The sequence below is a fragment of the Delphinus delphis genome, chromosome 21 (genome assembly GCF_949987515.2).
Source record: "Delphinus delphis chromosome 21, mDelDel1.2, whole genome shotgun sequence".
Classification (NCBI taxonomy): domain Eukaryota; kingdom Metazoa; phylum Chordata; class Mammalia; order Artiodactyla; family Delphinidae; genus Delphinus; species Delphinus delphis.
In genome coordinates, this window is record NC_082703.1 from 18,168,936 (window position 1) to 18,192,703 (window position 23,768).

General features: G+C 41.0%; 1 protein-coding gene across 3 annotated transcripts in view; it reads right to left on the reverse strand.

The window, feature by feature from the left end:
• MTMR7 (myotubularin related protein 7) overlaps nucleotides 1–23,768 on the reverse strand; it is a 101,079-nt gene that overhangs the window by 36,169 nt on the left and 41,142 nt on the right. For all 3 annotated transcript variants that reach the window (XM_060001238.1, XM_060001237.1, XM_060001239.1), the window contains 4 exons: nucleotides 20,734–20,856; nucleotides 19,369–19,531; nucleotides 11,472–11,629; nucleotides 2,814–2,942 (listed from right to left, as the gene is read on the reverse strand). In XM_060001238.1, the coding sequence (XP_059857221.1) occupies nucleotides 2,814–2,942; nucleotides 11,472–11,629; nucleotides 19,369–19,531; nucleotides 20,734–20,856 (573 nt within the window). The remainder of the gene's footprint in view (nucleotides 1–2,813; nucleotides 2,943–11,471; nucleotides 11,630–19,368; nucleotides 19,532–20,733; nucleotides 20,857–23,768) is intronic.

Below are 23,768 nucleotides of genomic sequence, written 5' to 3' on the forward strand. Positions count from 1 at the left end.
GTATGATAAATGCCGGTCCAAAGGTAATGATGTACCATCAGCGGGGGGATTTATATCAGAGGAGTCTCAACGGGGCTTCCTGTTCACGACATGAGGTACATGTCAAGCTTTTTCTTAATCTAATCACCAATTCCCACTACCCAACACCGGCCAACTCTTCTCACCACCCAAATCTTCAGTGCTCCTTGGGAACAAGGGGCTATGCGAGGGACAGAATTTAACTAGAAAATGTGATATTCTTTTTTTTTTTTTTTTTTTGCAGTACGCGGGCCTCTCACTGTTGTGGCCTCTCCCATTGCGGAGCACAGGCTCCGGACACGCAGGCTCAGCGGCCATGCCTCACGGGCCCAGCCGCTCTGCGGTATGTGGGATCTTCCCGGACCGGGGCACGAACCCATGTCCCCTGCAATGGCAGGCGGACTCTCAACCACTGCACCACAAGGGAAGCCCGAAAATGTGATATTCTTATTCCCAAGCCTGAGTTCTACTGGGGCAGGAATACATACTCAAGTCTAAAAAGTCTAAAATCACAAAAAGGAAGAAAGAAAGGTCCGCAAACTTAGGTACTTTCTAGCTGTTTACTTTTCACGGAAGATGCCTGGTTTATGTGTGGGTTTTTCTGAGCAACAGCATGAAATACTGCACTGATATTTCCTGTGTCTCCCACCGAACCACAGAAATCCACCTTCGCTAATGGTATCTCCCGCTATAAAAACCCCTGGTCACCTTGGAAGCATTTACATAATTAACCTGGATATGAAAACCTGAGCGTTGTTATAAAACCACAAATTTGATCGTATTCTACCTGCAGCAGAGATTTTAGGTCGTGGGTGTGGGAGAGTGGGCATGCATGTACATGAAGTATTTCCCTGAAATCGTTTCTTAGCAATGCTTAGAAACCTTCTCTATCTTGTAAGAAGAGCTAAAACTTAAAGTACTGTTTGCTTTAAAATTTTAAGTACAGGAAATCAATTATTTTTAACCATAACTGATGGCTGTGTGAGTTCATTTCCGGGCTTGGAGATCAAGTAAAGAACAGAGCACGAGAGCGGGAATGGGGTGATGAGGGTCTGACGTCAAGAGGCAAAGAAGCTGGTCTCTGTGGCCTAACTGCTAAAAATTCTATCCTATCCTCAGACATTACATGTTTGCCCTTTATAATACTCACACTGACAAAAAAATTCCTTTTCTCAAGAAAATCAAAACAGAAGGAAAAGAAGTAGGATCAGGCCTAAGCTCACTTTCTAAATACCCGGTCCATCCCCACCTCTGACATAACCATCAAAGATTCTCCCTCCCTCTCCTCTCTTACTTCTTTATCAATGGACGCTACAAAACAAAAGTAAATGTTCCTGGCATCCTAAATTCAAATACAACATCATGAAATTCCACATCCCTTTTCATCCCATCATTTTTTTTTAAAAAAGAGATTCACATCTTCCTTTGCCTCTCACCATCAGGCCAGCTCTGTGTAGGCTGAGATATATTTGGAGTCAAATAATACAGGATATTAATGAAATACCTGCTTTCTTTAGGCCATTTCAGAGCAGTGAGTGTAACTGAAAATAAGACCATTAATATCCTTTCAATTAACGGACCTTACACGGCTGAGTGAATATCTCCCTTCAAAGTGGGGCACCACAGAAGGCTATATGCCTTACTCTGGCCAAGCTGGCACTGCTCAGTGTATTTCTGGAAGCCTCCTTTTAAGAGCGGACACAGATCCTGCCCCACGCCCTGCCTATAGGTGCATGCACGGCACACACTCACACACATCTGTTGCGATTGTTTATAGTTTGGGATTAAAGTCAAATGAGGCTATGTTATCTCACTTGAAAACCAAACGTTTTCGCCCGGCTGAAGTCACATGACCTCTACAGCAGGTAACGAAGATCATTCTTGTCTCCCCAAATTTGTCTTCTCATCCTCCACAGAAATGGAATCACAGCTTTTAGCTGTGATTTCCACAGTTACCCACAGGACTGTCTTTTCCCACAGGCCCTGTGCAGTTCTGATCAACAGGATAGGAGCAGCGCTGTCCCATGGCAGTTTGGGGAGCCTCCCTCCGAAAGCAGCGAGGGCACCACTGCGCCCCCTTCCATCTGCTGCCGCGCGGAGGTCACGGCTGGAACTAAAGTCACCTCTCACGCCACGTGATGGGGGCGACCCCCAGGGCTGGCAGAGCAGAAAGGCACCGGGAGCTCGGGTCCCTGAGGGCTGAGTGGGGCAGAACCAGGACACCAGGCCCTGACTGCCTACCTGGGGAGTTTTATGGGAGAGAAAATAAAATTCTATCCTATTTAAGCCACGGTTACTTATGGTCTCTCTTCGTTGCAGACAAACCTAATTCTAGCTTTCACCAATATTATTTTAAAAACTGAAACTCGCTCTCCATAAAGAAAGATTTCTTATACTGAAGATACTGAAAAAACATATTTATGTTGCATTTAAAAAAAGAAGAGAAAGAACGTGCCATGGCTTTTAGGCTTTTGTAAAATAGGCTCTTCAGTACAGAGCCTCCCAAGGTGACCAGTTAGAAGCGAGGACGGCGCCCACTCAGATGATTATGGTTAGGTGTGTTGTGACTCTTTCCCATTTCTTTATTGTCAAAGAAGCACGGAAGGTCAACTTCTACAGGAGATAAGGGTTTAAGCACAGTCGTGTCGTGTCATGTCGTACCACACACACAGCAATATCCACATACTTTAAAAAGAATTCAAACCCCCACACACGGCAGAATTCCCTGGAAAAGGCCTGTTTATGATAAAAGAAGAAAAGCAAAGCATGAAACAAAAGCATGCCTTGAGACTTACGTGGTTATCTTTATGGTAGTAAGAAAGGACAGGAAATCGCCGTCTGCTCCGGAATTTGGAACTCCCCACTATGATGTGTGCCGTGGCCGTTCTGGGAACATACAGCTCAGTAGGGTAAGAGTCACAAACCTGTTGTGGAAAGCACAAGGGCATGTTTTAGGCAATCTAGTCATGCTTTACAAACTGCCACCAGAAATTCCATTTCACTGGGCTTACAGGTTGCATATTTAAGGGTTCTTAACCAAGTTACAGAGCCGCTTCAGAGGAGTGGAGCGCTGGTGCTAAGAAATCACAGTGAAGCAAAGCAAGACACTCTTCATCATCCTGCCCTCAGGCGTTGCCCCTTCTCTCCAAGGGCTCTTGGTGGCAGGTGAGACAGTGACAAGCGAGCATTTCTTTCATCGAAAAGGGACAGACTACAGTTCTGCATCCTGGCAACTGGGAAAACTTCAGCTGCCTGTTTAAGACCGCCTGACGCTGGGAGACAATGTCCTAAAATGCCAGCACCAGTGGTGACCTCCTCAGGGCACCTTCCCGTCCCTGGCACACCCTCTGTGCGCTCCTATCTGAGGTGACGGTCAAGCCAACACCCTCCCCAGACATCTTCCCAAAGCCCACCCGCTCTTCGGGGGCCGACCCAATTCCTCTCCCCTGCGCTTCCACCCCTCACCACACACTACGACAACTTTTTGTTTCTTACGTGACGATTTTAGAAGTGGTAAGAAATGATTTACCCTCTCTGCGCATCCCTGGCAGTGATTTCCCCCAGTGGAAGCTCTGGCGCCTCGGAATGGTCCGGCAATTCTGTCAGATATCAGGGGTTTAAAACCTAGCTCCAGGGGCTTCCCTGGTGGCGCAGTGGTTGAGGGTCCGCCTGCCGATGCAGGGGACACGGGTTCGTGCCCCAGTGCGGGAGGATCCCACATGCCGCGCAGCGGCTGCGCCCGTGGGCCGTGGCCGCTGGGCCTGCGCGTCCGGAGCCTGTGCTCCGCAACGGGAGAGGCCACAACAGTGAGAGGCCCGCGTACCGCAAAAAAAAAAAAAAACAAACCTAGCTCCAACTTGCCAACTTCACGACCTTCAAGAAGTCAAACTACTGAGCACTTGCTATTCTCTGAAACTGACACGGAACAGAAATGACATCCCCCGCGGCTGATACAAGGACACCAGTGACGAGGCTCTTCATCAACCATTAATCCTGACAGAAATGCGAATGGTGGCCACAGTAATAGTCGACTTCTTGCTCGACATCTTTTGCTTTGATGGCAGCCAACCCATCCTTTTGCAACACGAGGACCGTTTAGATGGCAGTTCCTGAACTTTGTTTATTTCCTAGAAGTCAAGCACCTCCTTGGGCGCTTCAAGCAGAGTCCTCAAGCAGGCATAGCAGCAGGGGAAATGTGTGTCTGCACGTCCTCTAACCATCCCGCCCGTCCTTACCACTCACGGGACCGAAGGGAACGAGAACCCGTCACAAAGCGCACATCAGTTGTTCTGTGACGACGCCTCCCTCTCCTGCCCTCCTGCCTACCTTGTCTGCTTCCAGCCTGGGCACCGCACTGAGAAGGAGACAGATGGGCCACAGAAGTGAAGTTCCCAGGCCCAGAGCATTTCCCCAACGGCATTTTAGGCAAGATTACCAAAGACGTCAACGTGGGCTCTGGCACTGAGACAAAAATCCCAGACCAAGAACAGATGGTCCAACCTACTTGGAACCTGAGATTTTACTGCAATTACTGCCCACAGACACTACACTTGCTTCCCTGCAAATCTGGTGTCAGGACCTCTCTGGAGTCAGGCAGCCAGAACATTACTACACAGACCACACCTGCGCGTCTGAGTTCAAGAGACGTAGTCATTGCACCAGACTTAACAACGTTTTCTTAAAATAGCAGTTTTAAAAAGGAAATTGGTAGGTTTTCAGTAAGTTCACTAAGTTCCAGTAAGTAAGTTCAAACAAATCCTGCGTAATTTTTTTTTTAATTAATAAGGGAACGATTTTCTTTGTCCTCCGCTAAATAAGCCTGCCTGGAGTGCCTGCGTGTCTTGGTTCGCCTGGCCAAGAGGAACCTTTTTTGGTAATTCTTTCATTCATTCAACAAGTTTTTTTTTTTTTAACTGAAATATATTTAACATATAACACTGTATAATTTAAAGTGTAAAACATATTAATTTGATACATTTGTACATTGTAATACAATTGCCATTGTAGTGACAATTAGCACCTCTGTCATGTTACATAATCATCCTTTCTTTTTAGTGGCTGGAATCATTAAGTTCTAGTTTCTTAGAAATGTGATGATTATCATAGAATACTGGTGTCTATCAACAAATTTTTACTGAATACTTATTATGTGTCAGGCATTAGGTTAGGTGCTAGAGCAGTGATGAATAACAAAAGATTTACTGGCCTCAAGGAGTTCACAATCCCAGGAATCTTTGATCTTTGTTGCCCTGGTTACAACCTCCCAATACATGTATTTACCACTGCAGCATAGTATCCATCTGAGAGCCAGCCAAGGCTCTGTATTTATTGAGGACCCGTCACTCAGTTGAGCACTTCAGGGCGAGGGTTAGTTGTCAGGAACTGAGATATATCTATAAAGACAACGGTCTTCTTCAACATTTAAGACCTAAAATTTATCTCAAGGAATTTATGATGTAATGGGGAGAAGTGGTATGAACAGCATGAAATGATTTGTATATACATAAAATAAAATAATACATAAACTATAGCTGTAGAGAACTGAAATAAACAAGATTTTTTAAAATTACTGGTTTGGGTTATACTTTCAATTTTATTCCAAGAGAACTAGATTAAAAATTTAACCTAGTAATGAACGCCAATTATTTTATTTAAAGAAAGATAATTTTAAGAGTTAGGTACAGAAAGGAAATCTTAGCTTAGAGAGTTAGATTACCAGAAGCAAGTGTCTTATAAACAGGGATAATAGCAATGCTGATAGAGGCGATTATGATAATAATAATTAGCCTGCCCAAGACCACATGGAGAGAAAAGGGCAGCGCCGGCTCTGGAACCTAAGTCTCTGTGCGCTATGTATGGTGTTCTCTCCACCATGGACAAAAGCTTCTTCTCCATCAGATGACATCACTAGCCCCACTTACATCAAATAACTTGTGAAAAGAAAGAAATAACTCTTATAAAAGAAGGGAGCAAAAAGTAGAGGTTTTTCTCAACCATGAGGTTAAAAGCAAAAGTAACGGATGATGACATAATCTTCCCGATGGACTAACGGTCAGAAATAGTTTGATGGAACCAACTTTTATTACATTTTTTAACTGGTAATAAATGAGGGTTCATCACCTTTCTCGCCATTTCAATGATATTTGTAAAATCAGAAAATCCCCTAGGTTTTCACCTTTTCTGTTTCAACACAGTTTGTTGATTGTTAGTTTGGGTTTGCTGTGTATTACTTTTGGGGAAAAAATGCTGAATAACTCATGTTTTGCAGTCTCTATACTGTAGAACTTAAGTGACTAAACGTGAGTCATGTTTGTGGTGCTAAGTCTAGAAGGAAACCTCATCAAAAATAACAAGAACCTGTGTTTTCAAGAAAATATTATTCCACAAGACGTGCCTTAGCCTCATTTTCTTCCCCACCCAAGGGTGTGTCATATTTTTTTTAAGTTGTAAAAGGATATCCTATTTTCTTTACTAAACTTGGATTTTCCTGCCTTTCATTTCAAGGCTAGAAATTCACTGCAAAGGTTGGCTTTAGCATGGGAACAAACTATTAATTAGCCAGATACTTTATAATGATTGAGACAAAAAGGACCCAAATGTCCACGCACAGTGTAAGATTATGATCGTTAGATTTAAGAGTAATTACAAAGAAAATTCAGTATCATGAAAGTGGCCATTCTATCCCAAATAATCTGTACATTCAATATATCCAGAAGAAGGATGTGGAAGGACCTGACTTGTAGAATATCAATATTTACTATAAAGCTATAATAATCATAATTAGTGAAAACGTAACTATGGAAATTACACAGTGTAAACTGGGACAAAGGTTAGCGAACAGACCAGGATTTTTTCTTACACAACATGCTAAAACCATGAAACAAACTAGGAAACACTGACGACTCAAAACTTCTGAGGATTCAAAGATACTCTAGGCACAGTACATAAATATCTCCTAAGAGGAGATATTTGCAACAGCTATAAATGACAACAGGGCAATGGAAAGAAAACCACACTGAGATCTATTTCACACCAATTCAATTGGCATTTTCTCAAATTTAACGTTTTGATTAGTTAATAAATTCACATGGTTATAAAAAAATAAAACAGTACAAAAAGGTGCACAGCCTCACCCTTGTGTTCTATTCATCCCACTCCCACCTACTTTCTAGGTTATCACTTTGGGGCAATTACACATCCATATGAACAAGTCTTATTTTTCTCCCTCTTTTATAAAATAAAAGGTATCACACTATATTCAGGATACTGTGCCTTGCTTTTTTGAACCTAACAATATACTTTAGCGATCTTTCCTTATCAGTACATGGAAATATTCTACATGTTTTTAATGGCTACACACTAATTTAATTATACGAATAGACCCAAAATTATTTAACTGGTCCTCTATTAAAGAAATTTGGGTTTCTTCTAATACATGCTTTGATAAACAATGCTTCAATAAATAACTGTGTACGTCACTGTGCGTTTATGCTAACTCTTTAGAAGAAATTCCCAGAAGACTGTTGGGTCAATAAGTAGGGATACCACCAAACACTGTAAATACCAACTGTTGGTAAGTCTGTGGGGTAATGAGAAATCATATCTTAGATGTGTAAGTCCATGCAAACACTTTGGAAAAGAATCTGGCAACAATGGGACTTCCCTGGCGGTCCCGTGCTTAAGACTTCGCCTTCCAATGTGGGGAGTCCAGGTTCAATCCCTGGTCAGGGAGCTAGGATCCCACATGCTTCACGGCCAAAGGACCAAAACATACAACGGAAGCAGTACTGTAACATATTCAATAAAGACTTTAAAAATGGTCCACATCAAAAAAAAAATCTTTAAAAAAAAAAAAGAATCTGGCAATATCTAGTAAGGCTAAAATCCACATACCCTCTAACTCAGAAATTCTACTCCTAGGTAGAAACTCAAAATGTACTATGAGTCATATATAAGCCAGATAACGGCTTTAGTTGAGATGGTAAAACGAAAGAGAGAAATAAAAGAAAAAGAATAAATAAAAGTTTAAACTATGGTATATTTGTAAAATGGAGTATAAGACAATAGTGAAGAATGAGTAAACAAGAGCTATAGGTTTCAACAGTTACTAACTTCTTTACATCTTGGACAGTTACTTAATCTGTCTCTGCCTGAGTTTCTCCATTTGAAAGCAGGGACAATAACAACACCTACCACACAGGACTGCTAACATTTTTTAAGCTTCTAGAACATAGCCTGGCATGTGGTAACTATTATACATGTGTTTGTTAAATGAAATGAATCTCACAAATACAACTTGAGTGAAAAGTCAAGTTTCAGTAAGCAACATTCAGCATGATACCGCATACAGAAAGTGTAAAAAACGCACGAAAAGATACTACATGCCGCTACTTACAAACGTAGAAACGTTATAAATAGAAAGGAATGACAACACCAAATTGCAGTCAGGGACCCTGGAGCAGGAAGTGATTTGGAGGGAATATTAAGGAGGTTTAACAGCATTGGCCATGTTTGTTCTTACATAGTACGCAGGTCCCTGCTGTTCATTTCATTATTTTTCAAAGTTTTGTGTATGTTGGAAGAGTGGCATAATAAATAAACAGCTGTTTTAAAATGAAGAATAATCAATGGAAGAAAGCAGTAAGATGTATATTTCCAAAACTACAGGCAAATACAAGAAAAAAACTATCTAGCTATAGATATGAAAAGGGGAAAAACATGACTAGTAAAACCACAAAGCATCGTATCTAGAACAATGTCATAGGTATCAGTTACTGCAAAATCAAAATCTAACCATACCTAATTTGAGAAAAACAACACATTCCACCCTCACAACCCAAAGATAACTACTGTTAGATTATTATTATTTTTTTATTATTATTATTATTTTCCTGCGGCATGCGGGATCTTAGTTCCCTGACCAGGGATTGAACCTGGGCCTCAGCAGTTAAAGTGCCAAGTCCTAACCACTGGACCGCCAGGGAATTCCCAGTGTTAGATATTTTTTAAAAGGACAAAACATTCATATAGGATCACTGAAAGTAACAGGATAAGTAGAGCTCTACCAGGCAAATTCTGACAAGAAGAAGAAAACAGTAGAAACATAATAATACAAAATAGAATTCAAAGCATTCACAGGAAAAAAGGATATTTTAAGTTGATAAAAAGCACACCAAACAGATGTCCTAAACCATTATGTGCTGGACAACATAACTTCAAAAATATATACTGCAAACACTTTAGAAGTGTAAGGAGAAAACGTCCAATCAACAATCATAATGGGAAATTTTTACATACCTCTGTCAGAAATCAAGTGAGCAAAGGGACCAAAATAACATAAGAAACTTAATTTAGATGGAGACAGAATTTTATACCCAAATAACAGAGAATATACATTTTTTCCAGACTCAAAATATTGATAAAATCAAATATTGATAATTAATCAAATATTGGGTGTTTTATGAAGACATAAATCTTCAAAAAATCCCCAAAGTTCAAATCTTACAGGTCACATACACTGCTTGCTATACAAGGGAACAGAAATTAACAACCAAATACTGATCAAAAGCAAAAACATCAATGGCCTGCCTGCTTGAAATCTAAAAAAAAAGATTTAAGCCTCTTATGCCTTGTAATTGGTCCTGGGAATTTATCCTTAAAAAATAATTTAAAATATGGGGGAAATCACACGAACGAATATATTACTCCCAGAACTATTCATATGGCAAAAATTATGAGTACTCTAAATGTCTAATAATAGGGAAATATTTAAGTATATTATGGTACATTCACTTGATGGAATGTTACACAGTCATTTAATTACTGATACGAATACTGTCACAATATAGAAAATCCATATGGTAAGGTGAAGAAAGTAATCAGGATTCAAAATATGCGGCCAGAAATGGTCAGTTAAGAGTGGACAAGATATAAATGGTCGGCATGTACGAAACTACAATTCAAGAGATGAAGGCGTGAAGATTAAATTGAGAAATCACTTATCCCACTATCAAGCTGTCAAAAGATTTTTAAGAAATAAACTCTTTAATGGTGAAGGTACTCAAGCATTCTCCTACACAACTGTTGAGAATTTCTATAAATTGGTACAATCTTTCTTTTTTTTTTTTTTTTTTTTTTTTTTTTTGCGGTACGCAGGCCTCTCACTGTTGCGGCCTCTCCCGTTGCGGAGCACAGGCTCCGGACGCGCAGGCTCAGCGGCCATGGCTCACGGGCCCAGCCACTCGCAGCATGTGGGATCTTCCCAGACCGGGGCACGAACCTGCGTCCCCTGCATCGGCAGGCGCACTCTTAACCACCGCGCCACCAGGGAAGCCCTGCAGTTCTTTTTGATAATATGTACAAAAATTTGAGTAAACCTTTTGACATACAAATTCCACCTTTAGGAATCTGTCTTTAAAAAAAAGACTTTTAACATGGGCAAAGGCACAGTTACCAGAATGTTCTCACTATGTTATTTAAAAGAGTGAAAAATAATAATAACCTAAATGTCTAAAAATTAGAGATTAGACAGATAGACTATGATATAGCCATACTATGTCATATTATATAATGTTTTAAAATGATATAAAATATATTTATTGACAGGATAACACTCACAATATGCTATGTGCAGAAAAGCAAAACACAAGGCATATGTAGTATGATTCCATTTTTGTTGTATATATTTGAACGGCTCCTTTGCCCTGACATTTTCCAATTGTAAACAATGAAATGTATTACTCGTAAGAAAAAAGTTATTGGACTATGCAGATGAGAAAAAAATTAAGAAAAAATTTAAAACCTTCTAGAAGAATGTTAGGGCAATGGGATGCTGGCTCTCTTCTCTTTTGTAAATTCTCTGCAATGTTCTTATGTACTTTTATTACTGAAAACACTTTAAAAATTAACAAGGAAACCAACACTGATTTGTAAGCCCACCCTCAGGGAGAATATGGAATTGGCTCTGCCCCCCCTGCTTCGCTGCATCGCCCATTCCCTTCTGTAAGTGCAGACATATTTCTCCTCATTTCTCTAGGGAAGGCTCTTGGTGACCTTGTGTACCAATCAAGAGTTCAGTGAGCACAGAGAGCTCGTGCCAAGCTGCCAGCAGAGCCTCTGTGACTCCCCAGCCATCACTCACTGAGCTATAAAAAGACTGGCTGGGAGAAGGGAGGTGCTGGCCCTGAGGCCCACCGCTGGGCCTCTCCGGGTTTCCACTCCCTCATCCATTAGAGGAGATGTTCTCTGGGGTGCCCCTGTTCACACGTTCTGATTCTAGGTGCAAGTAGGAAACAGAGCCGGCAATAACCAAGGGAGACTTGGGAATCCACACATCTGTACCCACAAAGAGCTATCGAAGTTGAAGGAGATCAAACAGAAGTCATGCTAAACTATGTGAAATCATGGTTTCATCTGGATGAAGTATCTGCATTTCACCAAATGCCTCCACTCACTCTGTAATCTCTATTCACATCGCTGAGCTGCCAGTAATTATTAGGGAGGCCCATGCGCTGGTACTCTTCACTGAGATCGATCAGCATCCAGCCTTGTTCCCTTTCTTCTCTATCCAGCTTGGGGTTGAATGAAAAGCAGTATAACTCCTCATATTTCACTGCAAAAAAAGAAAAGGGGAGAATAAAGCCAAATCAAGCCAAGTCAAAGCCAGAATCAAATTTCCCCAAATGCATCCTGTCTGGGCTGGAGAGGCCAGCCCAGCTTCTCACCCCTCGGGGCTCTCCCAGGGTACCCTGTCTCTGAGGTGGGTTCACCCACCTCTTCCCAACAACAAGACCTCAGGACAACTGAACTCAACTTCGCAAGAACTTCTTTTCTTTCAGGAGCATGGCCTTCCCCATCTTGTTTTTGTTTTTGTTTTTGTTTTTGTTTTTGAGTTGCTTCTGAAAGCAAATATATTTTCAGACCACGTAAAATATGGAGATTAAAAAGTAATTAAGAATATATGTGTACTTACAATAGCTAAGACACAGAAGTAACCTAAGTATCCATCAACAGATGAATGGATAAAGAAGATGTGAGATATATATGTGTGTGTATATATATACATAAAATAGAGTATTACTCAGCCATAAGAAAGAATGAAATATTGCCATTTGCAGCAACATGAATGGACCTAGAGGTTACCATACTAAGTGAAGTAAGTCAGACAAAGACAAATATATGATATCACTTTTATGTGGATTCTAAAAAATAATACAAATTAACTTATTTATGAAAGAGAAACAGACTCACAGACATAGAAAACAAACTTATGGTTACCAAAGGCGAAGGGGGGTGCAGAAATTAGGAGTATGGGATTAACAGATACACACCACTATATATAAAATAAACAATAAGGATTTCCTGTATAGCACAGGGAACCATATTCAATATCCTGTAATAAGCTATAATGGAAAAGAATCTGAAAAAGAATATATATGCATAACTTTGCTGAACTCCTGAAACTAACACAATACTGTAAATCGACTATAGTTCAATTTTAAAAAAAAGAAAAAAAAAAAGAACACATATATTCCTTAGAAAACCAGAACTCAAATTTGTTTATGTACGTCAAGCTCAAATTTGGGATGGCCTCTCAGAGATACACAGAGGTCAGGCCACTGCCATGTTCTGATGCTCAAACAGTGTTAAATGACAAAACAGTTGAAAAAACTGTGGAATATATTTAAATGTTTGCACTTGAAACACTTGAACTTTTAACAACTACATAAATGTCATAATTGTACTGTTCGTACAGTATTTACAGGATTCATTAAAAAATTTCCATTCACATGGCACCCTGCTCATGAGGGGCAAGTTGAAGGATGTGTGATGACAGACTTCTTTCCGTTGTGCCAGGGTGTCTCTAACTTCGTGCATCGCCTTTTATGCTTGTAAGGCCAGGCCCAACAGCTATCCCCAGCAAGATCAAGGATTTGGTTTTCTTGCTCTGGCCTTGCCACATTAAGGGAAGCAACTAGGCCAGCGCTGTCCAACAGAAATACAGCGTAAGCCACATATGTCACGTAAAATGTCCTTGTAGCCACATTAAAATCGTAAGAAAAAAGTGAAATTAATTTTCACAAAATATTTTATTTAGCCCAGTATACCCAAAATATCGTTCAACAAATACGGAATACAAAACCTATGAATATTTTATACATTTTGCTTTGTACTATCTTTGAAATTCCATGTGTGTTTCTCACCAAACAGCACAACCTAGTTCAGACCAGCCCCATTTTAAGCCCTCGACAGCCCCGTGTGGCTAGGAGCTACCTACTGGACAGTGCAAATCAAAGCATTTCTGGTGATGATAAATCGTGGTTGATACTCAGCAAACCCTTGTTTCATTCCAGATTCTGTTCTGATTAAATGTACTGACCCGTCTAGTAAGCATCATGACAGGTCTCCCTGCACAGATGAGAAATCTGAGGCAAAGGGATGTTTTGCAGCGATCCCAGGGTCACACAGCTAGGAGGTAGGGAGTCTGGCTTTCACCACCACGCACTCTGCCCCCACTCCAAGGCAGACCCTTCTCTCTCCTTCCCAGACAGGCCGCTTTTGTATATTTTCTTTCCAACCATCCCCCTAATCTTCTTTTTTTTTTTTCAACAGAATTTTTCCTCCTTACAGCTTTCTTAGATCATCCCATTTGTTCCTTCATCTGTCAATGGCGTTCAGCATGGACACTTCAGTGCTCCTAAACGTGTGTCTGGAGGACCAACAAAGCATCTCACCACCAGCAAAAGGCTGCAATAATACGCAGGCAGCCTGAGGTCAAAACTCAAGTTTCCAGCTTCCTTTGATTACTACTGAAATGACTCATCTACTAGAATGATAAGATAAGGGTCATATTTTAAGTATCAGACTTTTGAATTAGACATGCACTCTTTCTTGTAAAAAAGAAGCGAGAAGACTGGGGTTTATCAGTGAGATAAGCTATGTCTATTTCATTCTCTCTCGATGTCATATTTCTAAATTTGAAAATTGAGCATACTGAGATTTCAACGAAGAAAATGCACACATACAGGTACATGTACACGCACACACACACTCACACACACAGCACAGACACTTCCAGTAAAAACGGTTTCTTGTCATCTTAGCAAATTGAACAGACAGCATATTAAATTGACATCCTGTTCTGGGAACGGTCGGCTCAACACTGACATATGTTTCCCATCTCTAAGTACCATTTTCATGACTCAGGCTTCTGATATCATAATGTTAACCACAAATGCAATTTGTTTAAGATGCCAAGAGAACCTCTTGAGAAAGCCTCAGTTCCTTCAGTGAAAGAAGAGCTAAGGAAGATGGGGTAATAATGGAAGTTAAATTCCATTTGCTAAATGCCTACAAATAGGTTTAAAGGTAGAAGAAGAAAACCATTCCATGACTGCAGATAGTTTTCTATGTATGGGCTCATTCTTGCTGTCATTGGGAAAAGGTGAGGAAACTGCACATAAATTAATGCAAGAATAACTTGTCACCGACATTAAGAAGATCATTCTTGAATTGGGAGACATCAGAATGGGTTGCCACTGAAATAATGAAATTTTCTCTTTCAGTTAATTTTTTTGGGGGGGGCTTCACGGGTCTCTCACCGTTGTGGCCTCTCCCGTTGCGGAGCAAAGGCTCCGGACGTGCAGGCTCAGCGGCCATGGCTCACAGGCCCAGCCGCTCCACGGCATGTGGGATCCTCCCGGACCGGGGCACAAACCCGTGTCCCCTGCATCGGCAGGCGGACTCTCAACCACTGTGCCACCAGGGAAGCCCTCTCTTTCAGTTATTTTTAAGGAAAAGGGTGATCAACCATACCTTTGGCCCAATTTACCTAAAATTCTACATGCAGGCAGAGAAACACATTTTTGTCAGTCAAAGCTCAGTCTTCTTAATGTGGGCAAGCTTCTTACCCAGAGGCCAGCTCAGGAGGAGCCCTCAGCTAAAAACTGTCTACTCTGAGAAATTAAAAAATAGCATTAACAAAGTTGTAAATTTTACTGAATATTTCCCATTCATAATGTTTTGTTCCCCTCATCTCCATCTCTTGCAAAATACACAGCAGAATGTTTAGTAATCAACATTATTAATGTAAGTTAAGTAAGGTAGGTAAATTAAAACCAACAACAACCAAAGTAGGGCTTTGAGAAATCTCCGGTCCTTACAGAATCTGAACTGAGAGAAAATACTTATGTGCTTTGGGAAGGCCAAATCCCTGATTTTCCACCCACTCTTAAAACAAACACGTTAAATACTCCACTGGCTTTTCACATCGCAAAGTCTAGGCCATCACATCCAACATAAAATGCCTTTTGCTGCTCGTGGCCTGGCACCTTCAACAGGGGATGCATTGAAGGCTTCGCCCCTTGCGGCCTCATGACTAGGAGGGCACAAGAGCTCTTCCAACAAGAAGCAAACCCTCAGCATGCCTTTGGACGGGGGTGGGGGGGGGAGTAAACTGGATGTGCACCTCTAATTAAAAAAATTTTCAGAAAAGCTTATGTGGAAATCATTCTAGCACTTCCTTTATTTACCTACCTAAACCATATAACTGCTAAACAAGGGCAGACTTCTATTTAGAAAGAAAAATGGCCATTTCTCAAATACTACATTAAACTAAGAATGAGTAGCATTTTGTCTACGGTTCTAAGAAGGCCAAGTCAGTGTTTCAGGACTAAGTAGAGGTGCATGAGCTCCACCCAAGCACAGAGACACACAGATGGGACTGACCTTATCTTATTTTAGCATCATTGTTCAGCGCACGCCTTAACACAGGGCAGCATGTGTGGCTGCAATCGATTCAATACCTACTGCTCTCATCAACTCCTTCCCGCTCAGATAATCCCACTTTCTACTCCTGGAGAAGATATGGGCCATCAAGTGGAAACTCTTTCAACCTGGAAGCACCAAGCCTACAAATGGCCTTGTCTCGGCATTTAACCTCTGCTCCTTCCTCCCGTAAGAAAGGAAAGCGTGTTCATTCCACCAAATAAGAGAGCCTTCAGGCAGAACAAAGCAGTTAGGAAAACAGAAAAGAAAACATGGGGGCATTCTCTCTTATTATTGACTAACTGGGAAAAACGGAAGGTAATTTATACTAAAATCAAAAGTACTTGAAAAATCGAGGGCTTCCCTGGTGGCGCAGTGGTTGAGAGCCCGCCTGCCGATGCAGGGGACACGGGTTCGTGCCCCGGTCCGGGAAGATCCCACATGTTGCGGAGCGGCTGGGCCCGTAAGCCATGGTCACTGAGCCTGTGCGTCCGGAGCCTGTGCTCCGCAACGGGAGAGGCCACAACGGTGAGAGGCCCGCGAACCACAAAAAAAAAAAAAAAAAAATCTAAAGGAAACTTGTAACAACCAATGTAAAACCTGAATAATCCAATTACATTACTGACTGTTATGCAAATTTTTTTAAAAATCGAAAGGAAACACAAACATGAATTAGCATCAGCAGAATGTGAAGGATGAGGAAGGAAAGGGAAAAGTCACCAGCAGTCACTGGAAGAACACAGAGGTTTTAGAACCCAAAGTAAACCCTAACCCTTAACTTTAGAAAGTTAAATTGCTCTACACGCCCCCAATGAATTCAGGCAACTGAAAATAAACGTAGTTGAAAAACCATTTAAAGAGGGGTGAGAAGACAACCCAGCTATTAATTGGATTTTGCATATTAAAAAAAAATGAGAACTTTCTTGTCTATTTTGAACAGACAAGTGATCGAGTTAAACATCAGGATTGTGGAAGCTAACACGTAGTAAAAAAGGGCTACGGGACCCGGAGATTAGTATCATCAATAAAAAGGAAATTGTTACTGTAAAAATTGCTTGAGTGGCACTGACTTAGATAAGAACAGTAAAAAGTTAAATTAGGCAAATTAGACTATATCAATCCTGAGATTTTTAAAAATCACAGTAAACATGCTGAAGAATTAGGGACTAAGATGGGCTGAAAAAATACTGCAATTTCATAAAAAGTGGGAAAATAAACAAAAGAGATGGCTTAAATATTAAAGGGCCCAAGAACACTACAGAGGGAAAGATAATTGATACAAAAAAATAACCAGCAGGAGGCTAATTAGAGGGAGGAGGAAAGAAAGAACATGGGGAAATGGAAGCCCTCTGAGAAACAGGGGTCTTCAAATCAGAAAAATGTATAACCTTATTAGGACATCAGATCTACAGCATTAATTTCTTTTCTCATTTGGGCCGCAGCCCTATTTTAACTTATCTCTTTACGAAGAATTAAGCAGCTTACTGGGTTTGGCTACGTTATTGTTTGGCTGGGATCTTTTCGAGTCCATGACCAAATTCTGACCAATCTGAATTCATATGGAAGACAAACCAATAAAATCTAGACAAATTTTTTAGTCATTTGATTTACCCTTATCCCAGAAATCGTAATTCGGTGAAGACAGACTCGCAAGAGCTTTGAAGCTATCTCCTTCATAGGCCTTGACTGAAATGGACTCCCAAACATTTCTTCTTTTGTTAAAAAAAAAAAAGTGTCCTCTACAGGACCTTAGCTGTGCCCATAAGGGGAGCTGAAAACACATGATTTGTGCTGGTGACCAACCACAATAACCCCAGAGATGGATATGGTGGAAACTCCCTCCCACCTTGCCTCACCTCCACCCAGATTCAACACCCTGCTTCCAAGGTGACAGGCTGCAATATGTCCTAATTTTAGCACTGCCTTCAGCATTAAACTGTGAAGCTGCTTGGATTCTATTTCCTCTTCCCATACTCATGAAAGTACTATGTTTTACATAAACTGGCATTTCTAATTCCAATGTTTCACAATGCTGGTGGCTTTTTAAAAAATCTTCTAAGGTAATGGCTTTAATTCAATTAATGACTATAATTTCTTTCTTTGGTCTCTGGCTACAGCTAATACTGAACTCCCAAAACTTCATCTTTAAGAAAAAGTGTATATTTTTAAAAGCAGGGGAACACAGTGATTTTCCTCCCTGGGGACCCTCGCAATGTGAATCTGGGCACTCACTGTCATCTGGGGCCAGAGCCCTCACCGCCACTGTGATCTACTCTTCCAGTGCCTCAGCCCTTTCCCAGTTCTCTGGGCTATTCCTAAATCCCATTAATCCGGTCAGAGCACATTTATCATCCAGTACATCCATTAATCAGTGACACAGAAACTGCTGGCGCGCAATTCCCCTCGCATTCTCTGCTACATGCAACCTCACGTACATCTTCCCAGAACTTCTGTTCCAATTATAGTGCACCCTCCAAAAAGTTCAACTGCTTTTCTGGCTAACTCGGCAGTTCTTTTCAACACACTGAGATGAAAAAGCCTCAACGGGCTGACTTGAAAGGGGAGCAAAGTCAAGTTCATAATGATCAGATTCTGATGTTCCCATCACGTAACTTTAGCTCTCAGCTCTCAACAGACAATACAGTTGTATCATAAGAATCTGAGGACCCAACCAAATGCTTTGAAGGGTTTACAATCAAACTTCTTGTCCTGAATCAAAAAGCATTTAGTAAAATAACTATAAGCACATGTCCTATCTCCCTTATTAATGACTTCTGGGTAAACACTACCATGGATGTTAACTGTTATACAAATGATCTCCTTTCACTGTATACTTCCAAGACACTGAACAAAGGAACCCTACAGTTCACACAAGCCACATACACAAGAAACACCTGTGTAGATTTTCATACATTTACAGCATAGTAAGCTATAAATTTCTTAGACTTAAAGCATAATAAGCTATAATTCTAAAGACCCTAAGTTGAGGGATATATAACCAGAGAGTAACTGATAGCATATATTTTTCAAATCAGCCATTCTTCCCACAACACTTAAGGTGGTTTTGTTTAGGAGAATCAACATATACATACCCCGAACATTCACTGATGCTAACAAAGGTCTAGTTATGCCAAGCTTGGGAAATACATATCACTATCAAAAAGCAACAGAAACCAGACCTTAAAAGCCCCCAAATAGGGAAAACTGCCCTAGACCTGTTGGATGTCAATGTTTTCCACACAAAACCATTTGTGGGTTTTGTCTCAGGGCTCAGTCAAGGTGGCTTGACTACCACAGTATCAGAAGGGCATAGTTTGGGATGATTTCACCCCAAAAGTGAAGCACAACTAAAACCCCCTCCAAGATAAAAACTATGAATAATGAAAGAAGCTCATACAGTAAGTAACTCAGACAGAGGCGCCCCCTCAAAAGACAAGGAACTCTATCAGATTTCTTGGCCTCATCTGAAGGCTGGAATAATTCCTAAAGTACTGTAATTATGAAGTATTATCCATATTTCTTCAACACAATCTGTGAATGTCTTAAGAGTGGGTCCAAGCTGAATGCCGAGCCGCTCTGCCCTACCTGGCCTTGCAAGGCGGATGAGAGAGATGTAAACGTCATGGCAGTCCCTCTCCTGAGGGATGATGAGCTGTAAGAGCTGAAAGTTCTTGCAGCGAATGAGCAGAGGGCACCCGGTAGCCGTTGTCGCCTGTTTCTCGATGGTGGAAATCTGACTGTGAAGAATCTACCACCAAAAGTTAATGTGGGTAAACTAAGCACAAATAACAGACACACAGGACAAAAAGTAACACAGATCTCTGAGCCACACACATAGACAGGAAACACTCCCTGACCTTCAGCTGGCTTGCACTCAGATGACAAGAATCTACGTGTCTGGGGTAAGAGCCCACTGTCTGAATTTATCATTTTATTTTTCAGTGCCAAGCTTTCTGATATCCAAGCTAATTATATGAAGCAAACTATTCGGCATACAATTCTGCACAGGTCCAGGTAAGGGAACATTTGGGCCGTCAAATGTTGCAATGCACTGAGTAGCTAAAATTAAATAAGGTCATGAGAAGTTAGTAAAGTAAACCTTGCAATCAACAAAAGTTAGAGACAGCTCCGCTGGGAGGTACCACCACGCTCCTCAATTCCACATGGAATGCTCTCAAGTTCAACAGCAACGTGAGATTGTTGTTTTCGAAGCTCTTGGTGGTCAGGCAGGCTGCAGAAGAGATTTACTTGAAAGCAAATCATGCTGAAGTGCTCTGGCGTTTCAGGAGGGTCTCTCTCTGCTCAGTGGCAACACTTCATTCTTTAAATTCCTCTCCACTAAGTAGTGCCTGCCACCTTCTGCTGAAAAGATAGTCTACAGACTACAGAAAAGGCAAAATCTACAACTCAGGGACTCTGGTTCTGGTCATGATGTCATGGTTGGGTGGCTATATAAAATAAGAACTATCTACTGGTCTCATTATTATGTAGCAGAAATACCTGATGATGGGACTGTTCCCTAGACTTTTTTTTCTTTTTTAAGTTATGAGAAAACTGCAGACAACATAATAAGATGACTAAATGGCCTCCATTACAGGATGCTACAAATAAAGTGGATTGCACATAAAGCACTGTGGAAATGCTGTATCTGGTACACTAACATTATTGAATCTCTACTTGACAGCTGTGACACGAAGCACTTATAGCTCTGGCTATTTCTATGTCTCTGATGATGTTCAAATAATTGGTGCTTAAAATGAGGAAACAGATCAAGTGGATGTGCCCCTTTACAGAAAAAAGGCAAAACCCACATTCCAAAAAGAGTCCTCTGAACACCCAAACGCCAAATCCCACCCTCCTCACCCTGAGGACAAACAAAAAAAGAGGGGGTCAAAACTTGTTACTTAAAACAATGGAAAACACATAAAGCCAACAATGAGGAATGCATACCCATGTTTCTTTCCTTGTGTCAGGTGCATTTTCCACAAATATGACATGAGTAGCCGTCAAATACAAAGTACCAAGGGCCGCCTTTTTAGAAGATATTCGATCTACCAAGCGGACATTTTCAACCTAGAGAAATTAATGTGACAGGGTTAGAGGAGAGCAAAAAAGCTATTCACAAAAAGCAATCAGTAAGTAATCTCGAGCTTAATCCAAATATGATTTTGAAAATTCTCCCAATAATAAAAACCAAAACTTTCCCTCTTAATTAGATCTCACAATGATTCTGTACATCAAAAGATAAAAATTCACCAATTCCTTAAATAGAACCTTAAATGTACCACAAAAGAGTTATAGACCCTATTTTTTTTTTAAGATCTTTACTGGAGTATAACTGCTTTACAATGTTGTGTTAGTTTGTGCTGTATAACAAAGTGAATCATTTATACGTATACATATATCCCCATATCCCCTCCCTCTTGCATCTCCCTCCCACCCTCCCTATCCCACCCCTCTAGGTGGTCACAAAGCACCGAGCTGATCTCCCTGTGCCATGCGGCTGCTTCCCACTAGCTATCTATTTTACGTTTGGTAGTGTATATATGTCCATGCCACTCTCTCGCTTTGTCCCAGCTTACCCTTCCCCCTCCCCATGTATAGATCCTATTCTTTAAGAATACCCTTTCTGTGTTTTAAATAGGTCAACATTTTTACTTCACTGTAATTATGTAATTTTAAGGCAGGAAGCATACCCATGAAAGTTGAGTTTACACATTAACTATATATGAATAGCATTCTATTAAAAAAATAATGTATTTTCCTATGTGTTTCTCAGTTGTAGAAATGGCCCCAAGGTTATCTGCTTCCATATAAACTAGTAGGAAATACAAATATACATACAGGAGCAAAAAGTGTCAGAAGAATGTTCTGCAATGCTTAGCAAGAAAATCTACCAAATTAAGATGCTAATATTTATGATAAAATCTTTCTAATAAATAGAATGCTCACCCCTGAGCTAAAATTCAAACTGCTACAGGAGACTTCTGGAAACAACTTTTATCAAGCATACATCTCTGAAATGTAGAGTAATTTCAAGAACATGTGCATCAGGGTCATTTCAATATGAAATGTAAAGGAAATGACAAGACAGTTTCTACAAACGAATAAAGCAGCAACGACGACTTCAATAAGGCAGAGCCATCCCAAACACTCAATGAACATTCTAGTAAGGATGGCAGTGCTTAGCAATGCTACTTACTACTGCCAAGGATCAACCATCTACAAAAAGATACACTACCAAACGTAAGGTAGACAGCTAGTGGGAAGCAGCCGCAAAGCACAGGGAGATCAGCTCGGTGCTTTGTGACCACCTAGAGGGGTGGGATAGGGAGGGTGGGAGGGAGACGCAAGAGGGAGGGGATATGGGGATATATGTATATGTATAACTGATTCACTTTGTTATAAAGCAGAAACTAACACACCATTGTAAAGCAATTATACTCCAATAAAGATGTAAAAAAAAAAAAGAAAAAAGACACTGGCTCAACCCTCATCCCTCAAATCAGGATGGTGACTTGCTTCCATGAGGCAGCTGAGAGACTAGTGAATCATATGTGCTCCATTCTTTCGTCTAATATAGAAGCTGTTGTGCTGATGCAGTTGGAGATCCCAAGGCTTCTCAACTGCTCCAGGAAGCCCTGCGGGGACAGCGGACTGAATGGACACCCCTCAGGACCGTCAGGACAACTCCAAGGGCAAACATCACTCCACACATTCCACTGCCTCAGTTTCCTCTGAGCCCTTAGAACCAAACTAGCCTTCTGGGAATAGTACTTGAGCGTCTTGTCCCACTTCTTCCCAATTTCCAGGGATCTAATGAGGCAAATAAAGAATCAGGTATTTACTATAATTGGGGGGCATACAATTTATGCGGGGGGTGGCTGCATCATTCCTGAGGCCTTGTGAATGTCTATGTGTATCAAGAATGGTCATTCAACAGCAGTGTTCTTAACCTACCAGCTTATGGTTTTAAAAAATACTTCTTTTGAGGGCTTCCCTGGTAGCGCAGTGGTTGAGAGTCCGCCTGCCGATGCAGGGGACACGGGTTCGTGCCCCGGTCCGGGAGGATCCCACATGCCGCGGAGCGGCTGGGCCCGTGAGCCATGGCCGCTGGGCCTGTGCGTCCGGAACCTGTGCTCTGCAACGGTAGAGGCCGCAACAGTGAGAGGCCCGCGTACCGCAAAAAAAAAAAACTTCTTTTGTTACTACAGTGCTCCACATTCTTTCACATGGTTATTCATCGGTCTGTCTCTTTCGTAAATGGTCCTCACATCATTGGTTTACTTTCATACCAGGTGGTCATCATTTCTTATACATTCATGAAAACTGTTTATATAGTAAGGATAGTAGCCTATGGCTTAATTGTTATTTGTATGTTTTATAACTGCCTCTTTACCAAACTCTTTTACTAGTTCTAATAATTTTTTCACCAAAGTCTCTTGGATGTTCCGAGTAGAACAGGAATATTTTCCGTAATAATTTCTCTCTTCCTTTCCAATATTTATACCTTCATTCCCCTTGTTTAGTGGCATTAACTAGAACCTTCAGAATAACAGTACATAACAGTGGTAACAACACTCTCGTGTTGCTTTTCATTGGTTTGGTAACAGTTTTATTGAGACAGAATTCAGATACCATACAATTCACCCATTAAGAGTATACGACTCAACGCTTTTTAGTATATTCACAGCACTGTGTAGATCATCACTGTGCAACCACTACTACCGTCAACGTTAAAGCATTTTCATCACCCGAGGAGGAAACCCTGTTCCCAGTAGCAGTCAGCGCTCTTTCCCCACTAACCACCTCAGCACTAGGCAACCATCAATCGACTTTCTGTCTCTATGGATTTGCCTACTCCAGACACTTCATATGAACTGAATCGTACAGTCTGTTGTACTCTGTGACTGGTTTATTTCACTTAGCATCATGTTTTCAATCCGTGTTTCAATCAAAGTTCGTCCATTTGTAGAATGTGTCAG